Source organism: Melanotaenia boesemani, chromosome 18 (assembly GCF_017639745.1).
Source record: "Melanotaenia boesemani isolate fMelBoe1 chromosome 18, fMelBoe1.pri, whole genome shotgun sequence".
In the NCBI taxonomy this organism is placed as follows: Eukaryota; Metazoa; Chordata; class Actinopteri; order Atheriniformes; family Melanotaeniidae; genus Melanotaenia; species Melanotaenia boesemani.
The window spans coordinates 30,282,086-30,304,904 of NC_055699.1; the positions used below are offsets into that span (position 1 = coordinate 30,282,086).

The 22,819-nt window shown below is 43.7% G+C and overlaps 2 protein-coding genes across 2 annotated transcripts in view; one reads left to right on the top strand and one right to left on the bottom strand.

Moving 5' to 3' along the window:
• The window catches only part of lama1 (laminin, alpha 1), a 54,166-nt gene that overhangs the window by 13,940 nt on the left and 17,407 nt on the right, over positions 1-22,819 (top strand). The window contains exons 15-41 of the mRNA XM_041968233.1: positions 2,100-2,314; positions 2,792-2,903; positions 4,278-4,388; positions 4,489-4,616; positions 6,178-6,264; positions 6,344-6,555; positions 7,028-7,134; positions 7,228-7,408; positions 7,486-7,622; positions 8,671-8,904; positions 8,991-9,134; positions 9,215-9,394; positions 11,234-11,419; positions 11,502-11,629; positions 13,229-13,346; positions 13,431-13,571; positions 14,824-14,942; positions 15,017-15,106; positions 15,177-15,370; positions 15,448-15,590; positions 15,671-15,769; positions 15,855-15,966; positions 16,055-16,211; positions 19,425-19,635; positions 22,163-22,279; positions 22,358-22,521; positions 22,601-22,739. Of these exons, the coding sequence (XP_041824167.1) occupies positions 2,100-2,314; positions 2,792-2,903; positions 4,278-4,388; positions 4,489-4,616; positions 6,178-6,264; positions 6,344-6,555; positions 7,028-7,134; positions 7,228-7,408; positions 7,486-7,622; positions 8,671-8,904; positions 8,991-9,134; positions 9,215-9,394; positions 11,234-11,419; positions 11,502-11,629; positions 13,229-13,346; positions 13,431-13,571; positions 14,824-14,942; positions 15,017-15,106; positions 15,177-15,370; positions 15,448-15,590; positions 15,671-15,769; positions 15,855-15,966; positions 16,055-16,211; positions 19,425-19,635; positions 22,163-22,279; positions 22,358-22,521; positions 22,601-22,739 (3,966 nt within the window). The remainder of the gene's footprint in view (positions 1-2,099; positions 2,315-2,791; positions 2,904-4,277; positions 4,389-4,488; positions 4,617-6,177; positions 6,265-6,343; positions 6,556-7,027; positions 7,135-7,227; positions 7,409-7,485; positions 7,623-8,670; positions 8,905-8,990; positions 9,135-9,214; positions 9,395-11,233; positions 11,420-11,501; positions 11,630-13,228; positions 13,347-13,430; positions 13,572-14,823; positions 14,943-15,016; positions 15,107-15,176; positions 15,371-15,447; positions 15,591-15,670; positions 15,770-15,854; positions 15,967-16,054; positions 16,212-19,424; positions 19,636-22,162; positions 22,280-22,357; positions 22,522-22,600; positions 22,740-22,819) is intronic.
• Positions 22,221-22,819, bottom strand: part of epb41l3a (erythrocyte membrane protein band 4.1-like 3a) — an 85,660-nt gene continuing 85,061 nt past the window's right edge. The window contains exon 26 of the mRNA XM_041968167.1: positions 22,221-22,231. The gene's annotated coding sequence lies outside the window, so the exon portion shown is untranslated. The remainder of the gene's footprint in view (positions 22,232-22,819) is intronic.

Genomic DNA, 22,819 nt, shown 5'->3' on the forward strand with positions numbered 1-22,819 from the left:
ATAATATTTACTAAAAGAAGCATGTCCAATGCAAAAACTATCGGTCCAAGCACAGAACCCTGAGAAACTCCATGACTTACTCTGGTTTATGAGGAAGACTTATTTACATCAGGGGTATAGATGACTATATATATATATGTAAGGGATTATACTCGATGAGGTGTCCATTATCATAAATAATGGACAACGCAGAGGCTTCACGTCGGACGGTTGCCTCTGCGAAGTCCATTAATTTATGATAATGGCCATCTCAAAGGGCATTATCCCGCTTATACCATGGTCACTTATGAAAGAAAAAAAAATTATTAATGCATTCATGTTGTTTTTTTACTGTTAAAATTGTAAGTGGACTATTTCATTGTGACATGTTGCCAAGGTAACAAGCTCTGACACAGAACCTGCAGCTCGGTCGGCTGCAGCTGTTGTTTTAGACCTGATCAGTGGAGGGAAGGGAGATGATTGCTTCACGTTATGTTATGTGACACAAACATTTCAGAGGGCGGGTTCAGCTCTTACAGCTTGTGTGTGTTCAGAGGATGATGCGACATTTTGTTTCAAACAGTCAAAGTCCACAGATAGTTTCCTACATCGTTCAATAAGCCTGCACCTGCTTTCACAGCGGCACCCCGTCACAGACATGATCTGGCATGTCTGCAGCCTGGCGTCTGAGTTTCTGTTTCCATGGTTACCAACTACCGTTTAGTCAGCGCAAGAATTTACAACAATAAGTCTATTTGACCAGAACTTCTGTCATAGGTGTCCATTGTCACTTTTTAATGGACACCCTTCAGCCAATCAGAATCGAGTATTTACCCACAAATGTTGTATGACCTCAACTTTTAGACTTTAACTTTTCAAACATACATGACTCGTATCAAAAAGACCTGGGATAAAACCTTGAACATATAGAAATGGTCTCCTCGTGATGTCATGAGACAGCAAAACTGATGTCCATCAGCCTGACAGATAAGAAGGTCTTTTGAGGGGCTGCATGATGAAATGACCCTTTTCCTAACTCTTTATTATATATATTTTACATATTTTCTATTTATTCATGTCACTGTTGCTCTATCAAGTGAAGTTGTTCTTTCATATGTGGGTGGTAGATTCGGACGACTTTGGTAACCAAAGAAACAGGGCTGTTGCACTACTTCATGAAAAAAAAGACTTTTGTGTTCATGTTTTACACTGTATTCATGGGTTATTGCTTTATTATGCTCAGTTGTGAGAGAATCAAGAGGCTTTCATACCAGAAGCAGGAAAAGCCTAAATGAGCAGCTACATTCAAGAAAACAAGCCCCAAAAACCTGCAACCCACAACTGGCAATATTTCTCAGAGACTTCACAGAAAAACAAGCCAAAGTCCCTTATAAGGGGCGGACTTGGCAACAGTGCTGTCTTTCTTTGGCACAGTTGTCTGTATCTCTCCATTTGTTTTATCTAGCCGGCTTTCTTTCTCCTTCTACCATCTTGGTACCTGCCTCTATAGTGCAGACAACTCTCGCCTGTTTGCGTTGTAGTGCCGCAAAGTTTACTGCCTGCAGCCTAACATACTTCAATGGCTGAGTGTAGGGCTTTACTTACATGTAATTGGTCTGTGTTTCCTGACCACTACTGTAAAGACTACAAAAGCTGCACCAGTTAAAATAAAGCACCCCTGTCAGATTTTATATTCTAGATCCGGGTTTCAGGGACAGGGTCCTGATCCAGACTGGGGGCTGCTTGTTGGTGACGTCTTATTTACATCAACAAGCAGGAATTTATCAGATAAATATACATAAATCAGCCTGATATTCATGACTGATCCAGCACTGTGATCCAGCACCACCACCAACAGGAGTTCAACACATTTATACCCAGCACGAAGCAACTGTTTTTTTTTTTTTTACATGTTGGAGTTTTATTTTTAGAACTTTTATTCACACCTTTTCTTAAACACGTTTCCTTCATAGGCAGACGACACACAGCTTTACTTATGCACTTTAAATTTAGGAAATGTGTGAGTTCAGTTTCTGTCTTGTCAGTTTCATGTTGTAAATAAGAGACATGTTGCATTTAAGAGTCAAACTCACATTGATGTTTTTGTCTCTTTTTGTTAGGGTAACGGTCAAGCCCTTCGTCTGTCACCTCCTTTTCTCCTCTTCCTCTCCCCATTGGCTGAGCAACCTGTTGCCATGGCGTTAACCCCACAGAGATTTGTGAATGATCAAGCTGGAGCTGGTGTAACCCGTGATGACCTGCTTTTGGTCCTTGCTGATGTCACATCACTGTTGGTCAGAGTTCACCTGAATGCCTCGGCTGATAGACAAATTCGGTAATCAAATCTTAACAGACTCTTGTAAAAGATAAGAAGAAACCTATAAAACTCCAATCAAGAATCTTTAAAAAACAGATGTTTCAGGATTAAAACAGCTACAAACCATGTGTCACTCCGTCCAACAACTATTCAAAACTGTTCACATCATCTGTTCATTTCATTTAAACTTTTCTACATTTGTAATTTTTCCTGTCTTACAGAGTGTAGCACATAGGAAAAACTTACCGTTTGATTGTCATTTATTAGAGATATGATGAAAGAGCCTCTTTGTTATATACTTAACCCATGCATGAGGGTTTACCTGTGAACACATACTAACAAAGATTCAGCAAGTTGAGGTCCACCTAAATAAAAAAGAACAATGTGGAGTCACCTAAATTCAGCCTGTCATTGATTGAATGCTCAAAGCCACCAAGACATCAAACAGCAGCAGGTAACACTGACTGATTATGTCCATGTCTGCTTGTCTTTCAGTCTCAGCTCAGTGTCTCTGGACGTCGCACATACTGGATCAAATTCTGGTGTTCAAGCTGTTGCTGTAGAGATCTGTGAATGTCCATGGGGTTACAGTGGCACTTCCTGTGAGGTCAGCAGTTTATGTATATATGTGCATCAAATTACACTTTACTGTAGATAAGGTTGGTACTATGGATAAGGTTGGTACTGTGGATAAGGTTGGTACTGTGGATAAGGTTGGTACTATGGATAAGGTTGGTACTGTGGATAAGGTTAGTACTATGGGTAAGGTTGGTACTATGGATAAGGTTGGTACTATGGATAAGGTTGGTACTATGGGTAAGGTTTATACTGTGGATAAGGTTGGTACTATGGATAAGGTTGGTACTATGGATAAGGTTGGTACTATGGGTAAGGTTTATACTGTGGATAAGGTTGGTACTGTGGATAAGGTTGGTACTATGGATAAGGTTGGTACTGTGGATAAGGTTGGTACTATGGGTAAGGTTGGTACTATGGATAAGGTTGGTACTATGGATAAGGTTGGTACTATGGGTAAGGTTGGTACTATGTATAAGGTTGGTACTATGTGTAAGCTTGGTACTATGGATAAGGTTGGTACTATGGATAAGGTTGGTACTATGGGTAAGGTTGGTACTATGTGTAAGCTTGGTACTGTGGATAAGGTTGGTACTGTGGATAAGGTTGGTACTATGGGTATGGTTGGTACTATGGGTAAGGTTGGTACTATGGGTAAGGTTGGTACTATGTGTAAGCTTGGTACTATGGATAAGGTTGGTACTGTGGATAAGGTTGGTACTATGGGTATGGTTGGTACTATGGATAAGGTTGGTACTATGGGTAAGGTTGGTACTATGGATAAGGTTGGTACTATGGGTAAGGTTGGTACTATGTGTAAGCTTGGTACTATGGATAAGGTTGGTACTGTGGATAAGGTTGGTACTATGGGTATGGTTGGTACTATGGATAAGGTTGGTACTATGGGTAAGGTTGGTACTATGTGTAAGCTTGGTACTATGGATAAGGTTGGTACTGTGGATAAGGTTGGTACTATGGGTATGGTTGGTACTATGGATAAGGTTGGTACTATGGGTAAGGTTGGTACTATGTATAAGGTTGGTACTATGTGTAAGCTTGGTACTATGGATAAGGTTGGTACTGTGGATAAGGTTGGTACTATGGGTATGGTTGGTACTATGTGTAAGCTTGGTACTATGGATAAGGTTGGTACTGTGGATAAGGTTGGTACTATGGGTATGGTTGGTACTATGGATAAGGTTGGTACTATGGATAAGGTTGGTACTATGGGTAAGGTTGGTACTGTGGATAAGGTTGGTACTGTGGATAAGGTTGGTACTATGGGTAAGGTTGGTACTATGGATAAGGTTGGTACTATGGGTAATATCAGGCCTATGGGATTAGGATTAAGTTTGTTTTGTAGTAATATGTGCCATATCTGTGCATGTGTGTTTGCATGTTTTAGGCATGCCTTCCAGGTTTTTACAGAGTGGGAGGAGTCTTGTTTGGTGGTAACTGTATGCAGTGTGAATGCAACGATCACGCCACTGAATGTGACATCAATGGATTTTGTGTGGTGAGTTCTAATCAGTAACCTAAACTCTAACTAAATGTGCTTTGTGTGATGTCTATTAGTGTTACCTGAGGTCAGCTGATCACACACTTCTCTGTCTCAGGGCTGTATCCATAACACCACTGGCCCTCACTGCGATCAGTGCCTCCCTGGTTTCTATGGTGATGCAACAGAGGGAACGACAGATGACTGTCAGTTGTGTCCATGTCCTCTAATGGAGGCATCCAACAGGTTTGTCTGAGCTCATGCATCTGGAGAAACTTTATATTAAGCTTTATCGGATGTTAAAAATGTAACATTATCAGCTTCATTAATCTGTTGGGACTCCTTCATGTTAATGTATCATTTAGACAGGCAGCATTGTAGAAAGGCCCATTTATGCTTCCTTACATACGTAAATAGCTATGTCTGTTTCAAACGTTGTCATACGTTGCTATCCTCATACTTCATTGCGTGTTTTGTGTTGTCATGATTGTTAAGTCACTTCCTCCACTTGTGGGCAGTGTTGAGTTCAGAGTTTACTCCCGTGAGTCTTGGTCAGTTTCTGACTCTGTTTAGCAGCAGTAAACGGTCAGAAACTAGTTGTTTCCAACCGCCCAACACACCACTCGCATATAGCCTTTCTTCAAAAGCTTGTGCAATTTCTACAGTCTTTATTCTTCCTCTGCTTTTTTGTTTTCATTTCATTTCTATTTATTAAACAGGAAAAGATTAAAACAATCGGGCCTGACTCAGTTTAAGAACTGTTTTTCAGCAGGTTCTTGCTCTGCAGAACATACAAACCAGACACACATCACAAATTCCAAGACAAGACAGTACAATCATACAAACACAGACCAAGAGAAGCAGCGTTGGCGGAGGCTATGGAGCCACCTCAGTAGTCACAGCTGTACCTGTCCATTAGATGGCGAGCAAATAGTCTTTGTGATGTTATCGTCCTGGTGTGCTGTGGGATCTCATTCCAGGCTTTAGTGAGCACATAAAAGAAAGCTCTCTGACCATAGCAGTTCCTAAAGGCCGGTAAAGGCAAAAGTCCATTTGTAACAGATCTAGTCGAGCGTTCGGACCTTGAGCTGAGTTTTGGTACCAACACAGTAAGTGCTGCTGAGATGTGTCCATTCAAGATTTGATAATACAATTTAATCCCATGGCTTATTGTACAGTACTGAAATGTCAAAGCATTAGACAACAATAGTGCACAGCAATGGTGAGTCCAGCCTGGAAGCCTGTTATGGATCTTCTTGATTCTCTTCTATGGCTTGTTTCTTTCGCTGGTCGCATGTCAGCTATTCTGCTCAGCAAGGCTCAAGCAATTTCCGGTGGTATTTCTCTGTCTTCTGCGTCAAGCAACAGATAGCTAAGCTCCGTGAAAATGGAACGTAACCGACACAGAAGGCGGGCGAAACTGTCCGTCTGTCTGCACGTCCGTGTTCCGTGTCGAGCATAAATGGGCCTGAAGACGATGGTTAACTTAGACTCACTGTGTCACAATGATTTATATGAGCTTGTAGTGGTGTAAACTTTACCTGCAGTGGATTTACACAGCTAAAAATATTACTTATTTATATTACTTATTAACATTGTGACTCACTTTTTTAATATTAATTACTGTGCCTAAATGAACAATTCTAGAAACACACAATACTCAAATGTTCAGTTGTTCTCTTGCTAAGTATAAATAAATAATTTAATTTACAAGTCATCTCAAAGCGTTTTAAAAAATTAAACGAGTTAAAGTAAAATTAAATACAATTATAATCCAGTTCATTGTAACAACACTTGTGTACTTCAGTTTTAGTCCGACTTGTCAGCTGGAGGCATCTGGCCAGGTGTCATGTGACCAGTGTCAGGATGGATATACCGGTACCAACTGTGAGAGGTGAGCATAATAATAATAATAATAATAATAATAATAATAATAATCATAATAATGATGATGATAATAATAATAATTTCAGGTGTGCCAGTGGTTTCTACGGCAACCCACAGGAAGTGGGTGGCTCCTGTGTTCCCTGTAAGTGTAATGATAACGTGAACATCACTGAGGCAGGATACTGCGACACCACCACTGGAGAGTGTCTGCGTTGCCTTGGCAACACAGCAGGGAAACACTGTGAGATCTGTCGGCCTGGTTACTATGGAGATGCTGTGCATGCCAAGAACTGTCAAAGTGAGTGATACAAAGGATGGTGATGGACAGGAGCAGAGTGCTGATTGGTTGGCTTTACAGCAGGTGAAATATTCTGCTGGACACCAGTAAAAGTTCTGAAAAATGTGTGTGAGAGAAGAACAAACTGAAACACAATGAACAGACTCATAAATGTTAAGTCCCACAGTTTCTGTTCAGCTGCATGAATGTTAATCTGTTCAAATCCAGATTACTTTTGACCTCTGACCCCTTTCTTCTGCTGCTGTGTGAGAGAGAGAGAGACGCCACCTGGTGGTGATTTAATGAAAATGCCTCCTCATGTAGACGCAGATCAGTTGGAACAAAAGGGGACACAGAAGCAAAGGTTTACAAGAGCTGTAGTTTAACAATAACCATCATATATGTGAGAAAAGTGAGAGGGGAGTCGGACTACTGTAACAAGTGGAGGTGGTTGGTCCATCAACTTGACAGTGGGCGGGGCTTTCTCTTACAGGCTGTGGATGTGATGTCATCGGTGCTATCTCAGATGTGTGTGAAATCACATCAGGTCAGTGTTTGTGCAGAGAGAACGTGACAGGACACACCTGTGACCTTTGTCAGGTAAAACACACACACCATGTGACTTCAGTTTGCTGTTTTTAGCTCCATGTGCGCCCTTATGTCACTGTTGTGTATTTGTGTTTATGTTGTCAGCTGGGGTTCTTTGGGCTACAGAGTTTGCTTGGCTGCCAGCCGTGTGGCTGTAGCCAATCTGGATCGCTTTCTGAGTCATGTGATGAAGATGGACGGTGCCAGTGTGTGGAGGGTGTGGCTGGAGTTAAATGTAACCGCTGTGACCATGGTTACTTTGGTTTCCATGGCAGTGGCTGCACAGGTACTCAAACGGTGTAACATGTTAGTCAGGACCTTGACTGGTTGCTGCCCCCATCTCTGATTCTAGTTTTCTCCCAGCATGCAACTGTGATCACACTGGTGGGAACTGTGACCCTGAAAGTGGAGCTTGCACCTGCCCCGCCCACACAGAGGGGGACACCTGTGACCAGTGTGAGACAGGTCACTGGGGTTACAATCCCATCACAGGCTGCAAGGTACACACACACCTACACACACACACCTACACACACACACGCCTGTCTGGATTGCATCCATGTTTGCAGACATGGAGTAAACTCAGGAACTGCAGAAGAAATGGCAAGGACAGAAGACAAGATCACAGTAAAGACAGAAGCAGGGGAATGGACTCAAGAGTCTGAGATCTTTTTATCAGAATCCATCAGAAAGTTCTGCACTAAAGTAACTAAATGTAAACTAATAAACCAGTATCACAGCTGATGTGTTGGTGAATCAAACAGGTGGTTGGATCAATGCTGCCATTGAACCTAATGGTTCTGCACTTAAAGCTCCAGAACGTTGGGAGGATAGAAGGGAAAACAGAGGGTATGAATTATATCACCAATGATCAAATCCTTTTCTGTTGTTACAGCAAACTCGTTCTTCTATCAAATGAAGCATTTAGTACACAAAATTAGCAGAATTTTGCTTCTGATGTCCCTCTTGGTAAGCATGCTTGTCTTTAAACTACTGTGATGGACTCGTTGCCAACAACTTCAGACCTTCACCGATTCCTCCTGATTCTGAATGTTTTGGATGGTATTATGGTCTGTAGATGGTGGGATCTCCTAAGTCTTCACAATTTTACGTTAAGGAACATTTTCCTGATATTGTCCCACAGTTTTAGATCCAGTTGGTCTCAGATTGGTGAACCTCTGTTCAGCTTTCCATCTGAGAGACTCGGCCTCTCTGAAATGCTCCTTTTATACCCAGTCATGTTACTGACCTGTTGCCAGGTAACCTGATTAGTTGTCAGATGCTCCTCCAGGTGTTTGTACCAGTTACTTTTCCAGCCTTTTGTTGCTCCTGTTCCAGCTTTTTTGTTGCAGCTATCAGATTAAAAGTCGGCTCATATTTTTCATCACATGGAAAATTTCCCAGTTTCAACATCTGATGTTGTTTATTTTCTACTAGGAATATGGGTTGATGGAAATAATTACGATGTTATTTTTTTAGAATTACGTTATTTATTTTCAGTCTTTTACGTTTGTTGTTGCACTTTCATTGTGTTTTATATGCTTCCAGCCATGCAGCTGCAGTGAAACAGGAAGCTCCAGCACCGAGTGTGACCTGGTGAATGGACAGTGTCTGTGTAGAGACGGCTTCTCTGGCAGGTCATGTGACTCCTGTACTCCTGGTTACTATGGTTACCCAGCATGCTCAGCCTGTGGCTGTGACATGGCAGGAACAGAAGAGACCTTCTGCAACGCAACACTGGAGGTGTGCGACTGTCAGCACACTGGACAGTGTGTGTGCAAGGTAAAATATCCAGATCCACACCTAGGTCCAGGCCCTTGTGTATGTGGTGACTACTGCCATGATGTGTGTAATGTGTGTGTGTTCAGCCTGGCGTTTCTGGTCGACGGTGTGAGGAGTGTGTCTCTGGTTGGTTCGGTTTGTCAGCTGAGAACCCAGGAGGCTGCTCTCAGTGTTTCTGTTCGGGACTGAGCCGAGACTGTGAGGAGCAGGGAGGACTGACCAGAGTACGGGTGAGTACAGCAAATATATTGTAGAGTTCATGATTGAAAACCATCGTATGCATACAGACTTGTTCTTCTGTGTCCTACAGATGACTGTGGGTGGACCTCCTACTCCCCTGTCATTGGTCAGCCTGTCGAACATGCAGCGCGTTGAATCTGGAGTTTACCATCAGGGCGATGAAATGCTGCTTGACACCCGCCAGCTTAACACCAGCAGGCTTGTCGGCCCGCTCTATTGGAGATTACCCCCCCACTTTGAAGGCATCCAGGTAATGTTGCCCAGTCCAGCACACTGACAGGCACCCGTCCCGATCACTTTAAACATCATTCATAACTAAAGAGAATTTTTAAAAAACTTCCAGATAGATGTGAGTGATGCTAGCAGGCATGACAACACTGTTCCACATGAAAGCCATCAGAGTGATTCAGCATCAGTGTTTTCTTCTCCCTCAGCAACACAGAGATGAGAGAAGAGACACATGTACACAGCTCTTTTCTGACCAATTCCATTAACCCCAAAAAGAATATTAAAAATAAATTTATAATAAAATAGTCTAACAACCAAAAGATCTTTCAGGACCCCGTGCTGTACCGCTGTGGACCCTGTAGGGGTCACAGACCCCCTGTTGAAGACCTCTGCTCTAGACTATTTCAGAGTGGGACTGTACAACTATGTGTTATGAAGAATGGATTTAATGAGAAGCTAGAAACAGTTAGCGACCATGCCTGGGTCCTGCTAAGTTGATGTTAGCAGTTAGCTGTTAACAGTTAAGCTGGATTCATACGTATGGTAGGGCCGGCGCAGCTGGTGCTGGTGAATGTGCGTTTGCACTTGAGCAAAGGGTTACAGCGTGGTGTTGCAGTTTCTCTTTTGAATCTGAAGGTGGCAGTAAAGGTGGTAAACTCCACAGGGTGGAGTTTTTTCCTTGGTTCACTTCAGTTCTGGCAGGCATTTCCAGTTTTACAGTAACAGTGGTGGCCGACATGGTGCAGTATTGTACGCCTGTTTCCTAACCTCCTCCATCACTCATCAACTTGGTCCATGTGTGTTGTTTTTAAAAGTGGCAGTTACCACACAAATTCAGTGAGAAGATCCAGAAATCTGGAAACACATAATCACAAACAGACCAATCAGAAGACAGTACTTCCAAGTAACTGTGCTGCTTAGCAGAGGTGCACATCAGGTCTGAAAGAGGTGCACGCCAGGTCTGAAAGAGGTGCACGTAAGGTCTGAAAGAGGTGCACGCCAGGTCTGAAAGAGGTGCACGTAAGGTCTGAAAGAGGTGCACGTCAAGCCTACACTGTGACGCCTTAACTGACCTTATGCGAGTACAAATCCAGCTTTAGCTAACAGGGAGCTAGCATAACTTTGTGCCAGTGTCAGCTGCAGCCCGTTGACCTGCCATCGCTCAGTGGCTGCAGCTGGAGTGAAAGACTAATTTTGCCCTGTGTGAAAATAAATTTAATGTTGAATTTTGTCTTGATACTTTTAAAATGCAAAATGTTGCTGACACAGCAGCACAGAAAGTTGCTCACCAGCATTTAAGCTTGTTACATTCTCCACAAGAAGCCAGAAGTTTGCTTTTGTTCTCAAAGCCGTAAGAACAGGAAAAAAGTTCGTATTGGTCCGATCATTTCATCCTGCACGAGAAGCTTCGTCTGCGACAGGGCGGGGAGAGCTGCAGGGGGTGTCTGTGTTTTCATGTGCGATGAACAGCTGTCTGGGTTGTTTCCTTTTTAACTAGAAACTTCGTCCATGACTGGACGGGGTTGTACACGCGGTAGCATCCGTGTCTGTAAATCCCGTCTTGTTTACGTTTCCGTACTTTCTCACCACCTCGATCAGCTGTTCATTAAACTCTCCATTCAGCCTGGGATCAGGGGAAGTAAAGCACAACTCTCTGATGTGTTGAGAACTTTCCCCTTTCACGTCCGCGAGAGCAAAATGATGTCATTTTGTTCTCGTGGCCTCAAGAACAAGAAAAAGGTTCTCGCTTCTTGTGGCGTATGTAAGTCTTTAATCTGCATTTACCCCCCAAAAAACACAACAGCCACACACACACTCTTAGAGTGCAGAGTGTACGTAACTATGTCTGTGTATCACACAGTTACTGACGTATGGCGGGCTGCTGTCATACAACATCACCTTCTATGCTGAAGATGGTTCAGGACTGTCAAACCAGGAGCCTCAGGTGCTGATTAGAGGTGGGACCCTGAGGAAGCATGTCATATACACAGATGTGGTTGCCCCTAGCAACGGCGTCAGTACTCAACATAACATCAGACTGACAGAGGTACAGCAACAAGGAATCATGGTAAACAGATGTATCTTGTCAATGCCTGTGAAAGTTACTGATTCATTCTGTATGTTTACAGCACAAGTGGAAGTATTTTAATTCAGTGTCTCAGAAGGCCGTGAGTCATCCTGACTTCATGTCCGTCCTCAGCAATGTCCAGTACATCATCATCAAGGCTTCATACGGGACCAGACTGCAGCAAAGCAGGTACTGGTACTACACTGTACTACACTGTACTACCACACACCGTACATCATCATCAAGGCTTCATACAGTCAGGCCAGAAAAAATAAATAGAAATAAAAAAACAGCTGCTCAAACAGGAAATCTATGCTGCATGTCGCCTCCATCTTTATAGCGTCTTTACATATTTCCTTAGTTATTTGCAGGCATCTCTCTTTGTCAAGTGAAGTTGTGCACGTGTGTAGGTACGGGTGCCTGCGGTAACCAAGGTAACGGGGCTGTAGACACACTGAGAAAAGGACTGGTTCGTTCATGTTTCCATTCTGCTTTCAGGGGTTATAGCTTTATTAACAGCTGTGAGAGAATCAGGAGGGCGCAACCCGCGAGTGACGATATTTACCAGTGACTTCACCGAAAAACAAGTCCAACAAGTGGATTTGCTGCGCTGCCCATGTGGTGCGGCATCACCACTGTAACCAGGAAGTAGCTCAGTGCTGTTGGCCAAAATTTATTAATTTAGCTAGTAACAGAGTAACACACCACGGGGTAACGGTAAGGTACTTTATTTAAAGAGTAATGCATTAGTTACCGTAACCCAACACTGCACATGAGACACCACATCTGATCACGATTATTTACAGGAAAATTAAATCTAACATTTCTGTGCAAATTATGTCCACTAGCAGTTAAAAAACCAGTCAGAAGGTCAGCCTCGGCAGCTTCTAATGTGAATGGACACGTAGAGTTAAATCATCTGTCCAGTGTGAGAAGATATCTATTCATAATATTTCTACATTTTGAAGCTTGCTTTAAATTTAGGAAAACAGATTTTAAACAAGCGGGGCGGCTCCTTTTCAGTTGCTGGGCCCAAACTTTGGAATGACTAAAAACCGCACCGTACACTTTCTGTGTTTAACTAAGACACACAGCTTGAGTTGTTGACTTCCTAATGTTTTTATTTTATTTATTCTTATTGTTTTATTTTCTTAATTAAGTGTCTTAAGGCTGCTGCTGAAGCATCCTTCGTGGTCTCTTTTCTCCCAGAACTCATTGCACAGAAGATGGTGGCGAATGAGCAGCCGAGCTCAGAAGAGTACAGTTTTTTTTGTTTGTTTGTTTGTTAATCTTTTTAACTACACTTTAGTAGAAACATGACAAAACCAAGTGCATTAAAAACATGTTTGTTAAATGGTGGCTGTAAACTTCTGTAATATTTGATATTTGTGGATTTTTAACGGATTAATGACGTGTGCTGGAAAACAACAGAGCCTCAGACAGTTTTTTTACATTATTACTCGGTCAGTGTTAACATTTACTGTTATGCAAACAGTAATTTCAGAGGTTTAAGTGATTCAACGTCCTACATTGCTGGTATGGGAAATACTTGTTGGCCAGGTAGGCTGTCCCAGTTCATAAACGTTAAGCGGACTCTGAAGTGTGCTGACCCTGAATTGAGACACAGCTCTGAACTTTGAACTGGTTCAAAATTTAAAAATACAAATTCTTGTGAACACTGCCAGAGTTTAGCAGACCATGTACTGGTGCCACAGAAATACTACAGACAGTACTACAGATCGTACTACTGGCAGTACTACTTTAACCTCTTCCTGTTGTTTTGTGAAGGATCTCTAATATCACCATGGAGACTGCTGTGGTGGCAGGGTCAGATGATATAGGGGGTGTGGCCAGGCTGATCGAGTCATGCATCTGTCCACCTGGATACAGTGGACTGTCCTGTCAGGTGAAAAACAGGTTCTTTAATTGAAGTGAAAGCATGAAGAACATGTGTGGACCTAAGCTTGACCTCAGACCTGTCTGTCTTCAGGAGTGTGCAGCAGGTTTTTTCCGCCAGCCTCAGTCCAAGTTATCATCTCAGAATCTGAAGTCCATGTTTGTGCATCCGTGTGTTCCATGCCGCTGCAACAACCACAGTGAAATCTGTGATGCAGAGACCGGAGAGTGTCAGGTAACAGGCTAACACACACCAACACACACTAATAACAGCCCACACTGACACGCTAACAAAAGCCAGCACATGATAACATATTGGCATATTATGCCAACATGCGCTAACATACACTAACACAGACAAATATAACCAACACACATCTACACTCACTAAAACACCCTATCACACACCAACACACGCTAATACATCCTAACATGCACCAACACACAATAATACAGCTAACACATGCCAACACACACTGATACCAGCTAACATAAGACAAAACATGCTAATATATAGTAACCTGAACTTGCACATGCTAACAAATGCCAGCACACACTTACATATGCTAACACGTGCTAGCATACACTAACACTTGCTAACACAGGCAAACATACGGTAACACACAATAATTCATCCTATCATACACCAACACATGCTAACACAAGCTACCATACATTACACATGCTAGCACATGCTAACACACACTACCACATGCTAACACACGCTAACACAAGCTAGCATACACCAGCACACTCTTACACAAGCTACCAAACATTACACATGCTAGCACATGCTAACACACACTACCACATGCTAACACACGCTAACACAAGCTAACATACACCAGCACACTCTTACACAAGCTACCATACATTACACATGCCACTACATGCTAACAGACGGCACAGTCCTTCCACCTGCTCAGCGTCCATTCAGTTCAATTCATCTTTATTTGTATAGCGCCACTTCACAATAACGTCATCTCAGGGCTTTACAGACAAATTAGTTCAAGCCAATTTGTATTAAATAACAGCCCAATGCCAATATGGTCATATGTTTATACCAGGGGTGTCCATCTCCGGTCCTCGAGGGCCACAATCCTGCAGGTTTTGATGTGTCCCTGTTCCAAAACCACCTGACTCAAATTAATGAGTAATTGTGAAAAACTTTATTGGCTGTTGGATCCATTTCATTTGAGTCAGGTGTGTTGAAGCAAGAAACATTGAAAACCTGCAGGACAGCGGCCCTCATGGGCCGACTTTGGACACCCCTGGTTTATGCAAATAAGATGAGGAGCAGAGAGATGAAAAGGAAGAGCCCAGTGCATCACGTGCGTCTCTCAGCAGTCGAAGCCTATGGTGGCATAACTAAGGGATGGCTAACCACCCCTAACTATAAGATTTATCAAAAACAAAGGTTTTAAGCCTGATCTTAAACAAAGAGAGGGTGTCTGGTTCCATAAGAGCTAATTCCATCTGTCTTCCAGGACTGTCAGCATCACACCAGTGGGCGAAGCTGTGAGCTCTGTGCCCCGGGGTATTATGGGAACATCACCGGCTCTGTGAGAGACTGTTCACTCTGTGCCTGCCCCCTGAAGGACAACAGGTGACACTGTGCCTGCTGGTTTTCTTCTGCAACTGTCAACACTGTTGACTGACATCCTGTCTGTGTGTGCGTAGTTTCAGTCCCAGCTGTGTGTCAGAAGGAGCATCCGGAGATTTCCGCTGCACTTCCTGCCAGACAGGCTATGAAGGAAGATACTGTGAGAGGTGAGAGCACTGACATCATCATCAGGAGGAGACAAAATTCCGGTCCCATAACACAACTGTCATCCTGTAGGTGTTCTGCTGGTTACTATGGTAACCCCGCCTCACCTGGGGGGCTGTGTTCTGAGTGTGGATGCAGTGAGTGGGGCTCCCTCCATTCACTGTGTCACGAGCTGACTGGACAGTGTGAGTGTAAAGGTGGAGTCAGAGGTCGGTCATGTGACCAGTGCGAGGAACGCCACATCCTGCAGGGGGCAGCATGTGTGTGTGAGTAACATCAACAGACACACATTCAGGTGTTGGCAGTGATCAGAAGTGATGAGTTTGATGATTTGGCTCCTCAGCATGCAATGACGGCTGCGCTAGCATCCTGCTCGATGACCTCGACAAACTGCACAGCTACTTCCTGTCTGTCAACCTCAGCCGCATTGCCCTGGCGCCATACCGGCAGCTGGTACTGATGGAGAACCGGACCAGACACGTGAAGGTGAAGCAATCAGGGTGACTACTGAGAAGGTTTAATCATTTCATCTGTGGTTGGTCATATGACCTTCTGTCTCTGTCCAGGTTGTGATGTCACAAAACAGCTCTGTGACATCACGGGTGACCGGGCTAGAAGAAAACTTGGCTCATTTGACCTCTGACCTCAATGCACTGATGCAGCAGGTGATCACACATGCACCGAGACACACACACCAAACATGAAATACCTAAAAGAAGGTGTAATTATTTTTCTATCCTGATTGGTCAGGTGACCCATGTGTCTGACAACATGCTAGAACTTGATGAGTCAACCAACAATAGCTTTTCCCATGGTGCATTGCTCCTGGAGAGCATCAGCAGCCTTCAAGTCCGCATTCATGGTAAAGAATGACCATAGAGCTGTTTCCAGTATAATGACATCTTATCCAGCAGAGAATTATCCCAGCTCTAAAATGTGATTTGTTATAGAGCTGCAGATGGAGGCGGGGCGTCTGAACCGGACCAGCGAGAATGAGCTAAATTCAACCAATAAGGTGCAGGTGCAGGAACAGATGGAATCCATGCAGGAAACCATCAGACACGTCAATCTGAAAGCTGCCAGGTCTGCAGCCAATCAGGAACTCAGGTGGGTTTCATAAATCACTTGAAATGAAGAAAGAAAACCAGTTCAACCAGGTTCTGGTTCCAGTTCAGGGTTGGTTCCCTTATTAAAAAACAAACAAAAACAGAAATAAAAAGCTGAATAAAAGAGATAAAACAGAATAAAGTTCCAGTGTGGGGAATTAACGGTTGTTCTGATAAAAGGCAACGAATAGAAAAGTTTTCAACCCTGATGTAAAACTGCTGAGTCAGCAAACCTGCAGGTTTCTGGGAGTTTGTTCCACATGTGAGGAGCATAAAAGCTGAACGCTTCCTCTGCACGTTTAGTTCTGACTCTAGGAACAGAAATTAGACCTGACCCTGATGACCTGAGGGATTTGGTTGGTTTATAACCAACCAGAAGATCCTGAATGGATTCTGGTCCTAAACGATTCAGGTCTTTGTAAAATAACAGCAGGATGTTGAAGTCAGTTCTTTGCCAGACAGGAATCCAGTGTAAAGATCTGAGGACTGGAGTTCTAGGATCTACTTTCCTGGTCTTAGTGAGCTCTGGAGTTCTAGGATCTACTTTCCTGGTCTTAGTGAGGACTGGAGTTCTAGGATCTACTTTCCTGGTCTTAGTGAGCTCTGGAGTTCTAGGATCTACTTTCCTGGTCTTAGTGAGGACTGGAGTTCTAGGATCTACTTTCCTGGTCTTAGTGAGCTCTGGAGTTCTAGGATCTACTTTCCTGGTCTTAGTGAAGACTGGAGTTCTAGGATCTACTTTCCTGGTCTTAGTGAGGACTGGAGTTCTAGGATCTACTTTCCTGGTCTTAGTGAGGTCTGGAGTTCTAGGATCTACTTTCCTGGTCTTAGTGAGGACTGGAGTTCTAGGATCTACTTTTCTGGTCTTAGTGAGGACTGGAGTTCTAGGATCTACTTTCCTGGTCTTAGTGAGGACTGGAGCAGCAGCGTTCTGGACTAACTGCAGGTGTCTGATGGACTTTTTAAGGAGACCTGGGAGGACAGCATTACAGTAGTCCAGTCTACTAAAGATAAATGCATGGACCTGTTTTTCTAAATCCTGCTGAGTCATCAGTCCTTTAATCCTCCAGATGTTCTTTAAGTGATAACAGGCCGACTTCACAGCTGTCTTAATATAACTGCTAAAATCCAGGTCTGAGTCCAGGACTACTCCCAGGTCTGAGTCCAGGACTACTCCCAGGTTTCTGGTTTGGTTGTTAGTTTTGAACTTTGCTGTTTGAATTTAGTTGTTTTTAATTGGCAGCATGTAGATGTTGAACACTTTCCTCTCTGTGAGAGCAAAGACATCAGTAATGCTGTAATGTTTCCATTGAAATGATCCATAAGCTCATCAGCTGAAGGCCAGAGGAGGGAGTGAAGGAGAGAAAGCTAGTAGAAACATTTCAGTGGTATTTTCACCAGTGTACCGTTTCTTGAAAGCCTCTGTTTTGGTGTTTTTGTTGACAATAAGTTTGGAGGGGTCGCATCTAAAAGAACAACCCAATCATTTTCTCTGTCTAACTAGCTTTCTGTTAAAAACAAGAAATTAAGTTTGTGCTTTGTAATAAAATCATTGATTAAAATGTTTTTCCAGCCAAAGATCTGACATTTAGCAAAGCTAGCTTCAGTGTGCTAAAAACATTACCTGTCCAGGTGTTGTTCTGGGCAGGCTGAGGCTGATGAGGAATGAACACAAGATGTGAAAAATTTATAGAATGTACTGGGTGAATCTGGCTTTTCTGAACATTTATCAGCCTTTTGGTGCCTATAGAAACAGGGATAAAGGAAACTATTTGCATTTTGGGACCCGGCTTATCCTGGAGAGAGCCATGAGCACCCACATAGTTGCAGCCTGGACCAGTGCATATCAATCAGATGCTGTGCTGTTATCAGGCTGGAAACAGATGACACATTTGGTTTTGTCATGGAGGGAGGGGAGGTGACGACTGCGTCAGAGCTCACTGGGGAATTGGTGAGGGAGGGTGAAGTGGGATGTTTTGGGGTAAAAAGATGGGACTAAGGCATGAGGCCAGTTTGGTTGCAATAGTGACCAGCTCCTCCATCTGGGTAGTGAAGTTTATGAGGGGTGGGGGGGATGGGGAGAGGGATGGTGTCCTGGATGGCGTATGATGAGATGAAGGTGGTGGGTCCTTGCTGTAAGCTTTTCTGTAAGGGTTTCTTCAGCAGGGGGCTGAGGTGTTTTTTTTCTCACATTTTTCTCTAGGCTCTGTCTTATCACGTTTTGGTCTCTCTTGTCTGTTAGAGTAGTAGAGTAGTGGTAGAGAACCATAGAGAGGACCACATAGAGGTGGAGAGGACCACATGGAGGTGGAGAGGACCATGGAGAGTGCTTTGCTTTGCTACTTTTGGGGGTTCACTCGGCACAGCAACAGCACTGACTTGGAGGTGTAGAGGACCAAAGAGAGGCATAGAGAACCAAATAGAGGTGTAGAGGACCAAAGAGAGGCATAGAGAACCAAATAGAGTAGTAGAGAACCATAGAGAGGTGTAAAGGTCTATATAGAAGTGTGGAGGACCTGAAGTGGTTTAGAGGACAATAGTACAGTTGCGCCTTTCTGCCCCACCAGCCGCTGCTGTAGAGAACCATGTAGACGTGTAGAGGAGAGAGCTGGAGCAGTACGGTCGGTGCCTGTCACGGCTGTAATCCCCCATACTCGTTGGTGGACACCAGCAGTGAGGGATGCCATCAAGTGGAATAAGGAGCCTTATCGGGCCTTTTTGGCCTGTGGGACTCTGAAGGCAGCTGAAGGGAAGCAGGCTGAGCAGAGTGTGGCCTCAGTACTCTGAGCATGACTTCTGGGTTTTGAGGAGATTCTAGTCCACCATGGTGGCTCAGGAAGGGGCAGCAGTGCACATTCAACACTATGTACAGTAGGGATGGGTACCCGGTGAGCTCAACTGGGGACATTGTGGGTTGGTGGAAGAAATACTTTGATGACCTCCTCAATCGCAATAACAAAAATGAGGAAACAAAACCAGTATAGAGTCTTTCACCCAGACATTGTTCTGGTTCTGGTTGGTAAACATGGAGGTCACAACCTGGCCCCGGACCCAGACCCGTCTATGATTGAGACCAGCAAAGAGTTGGTACCAATCTTTTTCCAGGGTTTCTGTAGAGATGATTCTGCCACTTTTCATACCCCTTAGAGAACATCTGGATTCCACAAAGTTCTTCAGCTTCAGCTCGTCATTCCGTCTCTCTCTCTCTCTGCAGGATGTCAGAGTCTCTCATCCACTCGCTGCATGCGGACATTCTTTCCAGCAGGGCAACAGTTCAGAACAGGCTCCGCCCCCTTCACGCCTCCATTATCGTTGCCATGACAGCACTCCAACATGCAAATACACACCTCAATAGGGCTGCACAGCGAACCTCAGAAACACACACTCTGCTGGATTACACACACAATCAGCTGCAGCGATATCAGGTAAACACACACATGCACATCACCTGTTATTGATATTCAGTGTGTCAGCACACCTGAATGGTTATGTTCCACCACATGATGGGTTCAGGTCAGTACCAGTGGGCTTTATGGATTCTGGTTCTGCCTCAGTTGTGGGTCTAGCCGGGCCAAGTCGACACCATACGGTTATGCTGAAACATTGCAGAGCTCTGATTGGTCAGAATCATACCATGTAGGCGTGAACTAGTCTCTGATATGATCGTTATGAAGTGATACAAATGATTATAAAAACCTGAAACATTCTGAGTGTTTATACTTACTGTTTCAACCCAGAAATATTGGGGCACAATATATGCTAAAAGTTTGTGCTGCATGCTGGAAGTTTTATGAATATACCATTAAAACCTAAACACAACAGTTCTTTATTTTGATTTCATTTAGTTTATTTTGCTCATTTTATTTATTTCTTTAAGTACTTTGTTTATTATTCTTATTCTGTTGTAATACTACGGGAGGAATGTGTTGGTGGGAGGGAGAAAAAGTTGCTGTCCTGGTTTAACATGTCCCATGTCTAGCAGGAAGTAAAAAGTCTGGTAAATTAGACTTTAGACTGATCTGCTACACACACATTTCATTCAAAGGAAGATAAAAATATGAACCCTTTTTGACTTTTTCTGCATCCTGTCTGAAATGACATCTCCAAAATAAACAAAGTATACCTTCACAACTACAAGGGCTGCATGTATAATATTGGTCTCAAAACAAAGCCGAAATGTGAGATTTCTGCAAAAGCATCAGAAGCAACTTATGCATTACTGTGTCACCTGGAACACATTAGAAAGTGTACCTGGCTATCTCCTAAAAAAACACACACATTACTATAAGTGAAAACCAGAAGCAGCTCTATTTACCTAGGAATTAGTAACATACTCCTAGGAATGAGTGAAGTAATATCTGAGGAGAAACTGTTCTACAGTAGAAGGTAAAAGTGAACCTGATCAGGTTTCCAGGTGTTTGATAGAGGTGTTATGCAGGTAAGTATCTCAGGAAGCCATCGGCTGATGATGATGATGATGATGATGATGATGATGATGATGATGGACACCTCTATTAATGGTCAGAGTCAGGAGGATCCAGGCATAGCCCCACATTCACCTTAGAAACACCAGGAGGATCCAGAAAGAGAAGCCCAAAATAGTCTATGATAGGAAGAGTGAATCCTTCACTATAAAACCTCCTTCATCTCCATGGAAACCAGCAGGACCTTCATGGTTCATGTCAAACAAAGTCAGAGTCGTAGGAGAACACGTTAGCAGAGTTTTTAGAGCTGGAATCAAACTTTTCACCACAAACAGCAACAGTAAGACCTGGTTTCTGGTTCTGGCTGCTAGCTCCAGAGTTTCTGTCCCACCGTGATGAGACAGACGTCTCTGGAACCAGCAGAGTCTCTGCTTTCATGTGACTCCTGGTTTGTGTGGAGAAATGATCAGAAGCTCTAAAGTGGACAGAGATGTTCTCCTGGTTTTCTGCATTTCCATAGAACTGCTGGGGTTTGGTTTGGATACCAGTGCTTGGTAAAGTCTTTCAGCTGAGTTTCTCCCCATTATTTGTGGTATGCTGCTTACTTTATAGTGTCTACAAATATATTTTGTAGTGAAGGATCTTGTGCTGCCGCCTGTCCAGGGGTCTCTGTGATGCTTTAAATGTTTCACGTTTTTAGGGTAAACTTTAGCGTTATGATATTTTCTTTTTATAATTTTCTATATTTTCTTTTGATAATTTCTTTATTGGCTGGCAGTAATACAAAATACTTCCTGTTCCATAAAGCCCAACAGGAAACATTAAATCTAGATTATTTCACCCTGAAACACAATAACACCTCCAATCGACCAGTCTGCCCCAGATCCAACATGTGTGATGTCCCATTCTGAACAAATCTACATGTCTATGTCTTAGCCCACCCCCCTGGTGACAGGAAGACATATTTCAGTCTTCTTCACACAACCACCTTCAAATGTGGTCAGTGTACGGACAACAAGTTGATGATGCTTCCTGGCAAAAAGTATCAATCTGCTCCATGAGCCAAGGTTTGCTAACACATCATGACCACTGTTTCCTTCAACCCTCACCGCCAGTCAAAATCAGGCCCCATTCATGACAAACATCCCTCAGCATGAAGCTGCCGCCACCATGCTTCACTGTGGGGTGGTGGCACGTGTTGGTGAGTGTGTGAGTGCTCATCCATCTCAGTCTCACTCATCCACCAGTGACCACAGGTCATTATTTTCTTGTGGCTACCATGGTGATTTTTAGTGCTTCTGGAGTTGGCAGTTAGACTTAGACACATTTATTAGTCCCACCAGGGGCAATCAGTGGTCATTAAACCTGGTTCCAATCTGTCGGTCACAGGATCTGGTTTAGGCTCCGGTTTTGGGCAGAGTTTCAGAGGATCCGTGTCCTTGTGGGGTCCAGCTGGTTAAAGTTTTTGGGTTTGGAGGGTTCTGGATTAAATGTGACAAACAAAAAGTTTGTGTTTTTTTTTTTCCAGCAGGCCCATCAGAACTTAAGTGTTGTAGGTCAGTCTGTGGACAGAATGATGGAGGACAGTCAGTTCCTGCTGGAGGACACCATCAGTCTGACGGAGGACTTAACAAACAGCAGTGCAGTAAGAAAACATTTGTTGTTCGGTATGAACACCATCAAACAGCTGACAGTCATGAATATTAATGACTCACCTGATTAGCAGGTGGAGGTGTTGGCGGTCCAGCTGGACCAGTGGCGCACGGCACTTAGGAGACACGTGGATGCTTTGGTTGTTGGATTAAAAAGGACAGAGGCTCTGGACAGTGTTTATAGCGCAGAAAACCACACCCACCTGCTGAAGAGCCACGCCCACTCTATGTACAGGTAACGATGTGTGTGTGTTTGCGTGTTTGTGTGCGTTTCTGATGTTTCACGATTAAAACGTAAAACTGTCGTCATCCAGCTCCCTGTCGTCCATCTGCAACGAGTCTCACAACTGCAGCCAGTTGGCTCACATTAATGATGACATCACAGAACGCATTGACTCCGCCCAGCAGGTTGCCTCGACCGCCCTTTTTTCAGCCTCCCTCTCCTTCAACACGGTACTGAACACTGACCTGTTCACGGCTGCTCAGGTGTGACCAGCGCAGGGTCTCACCTGTCTGTCCAGATCAATGAGACA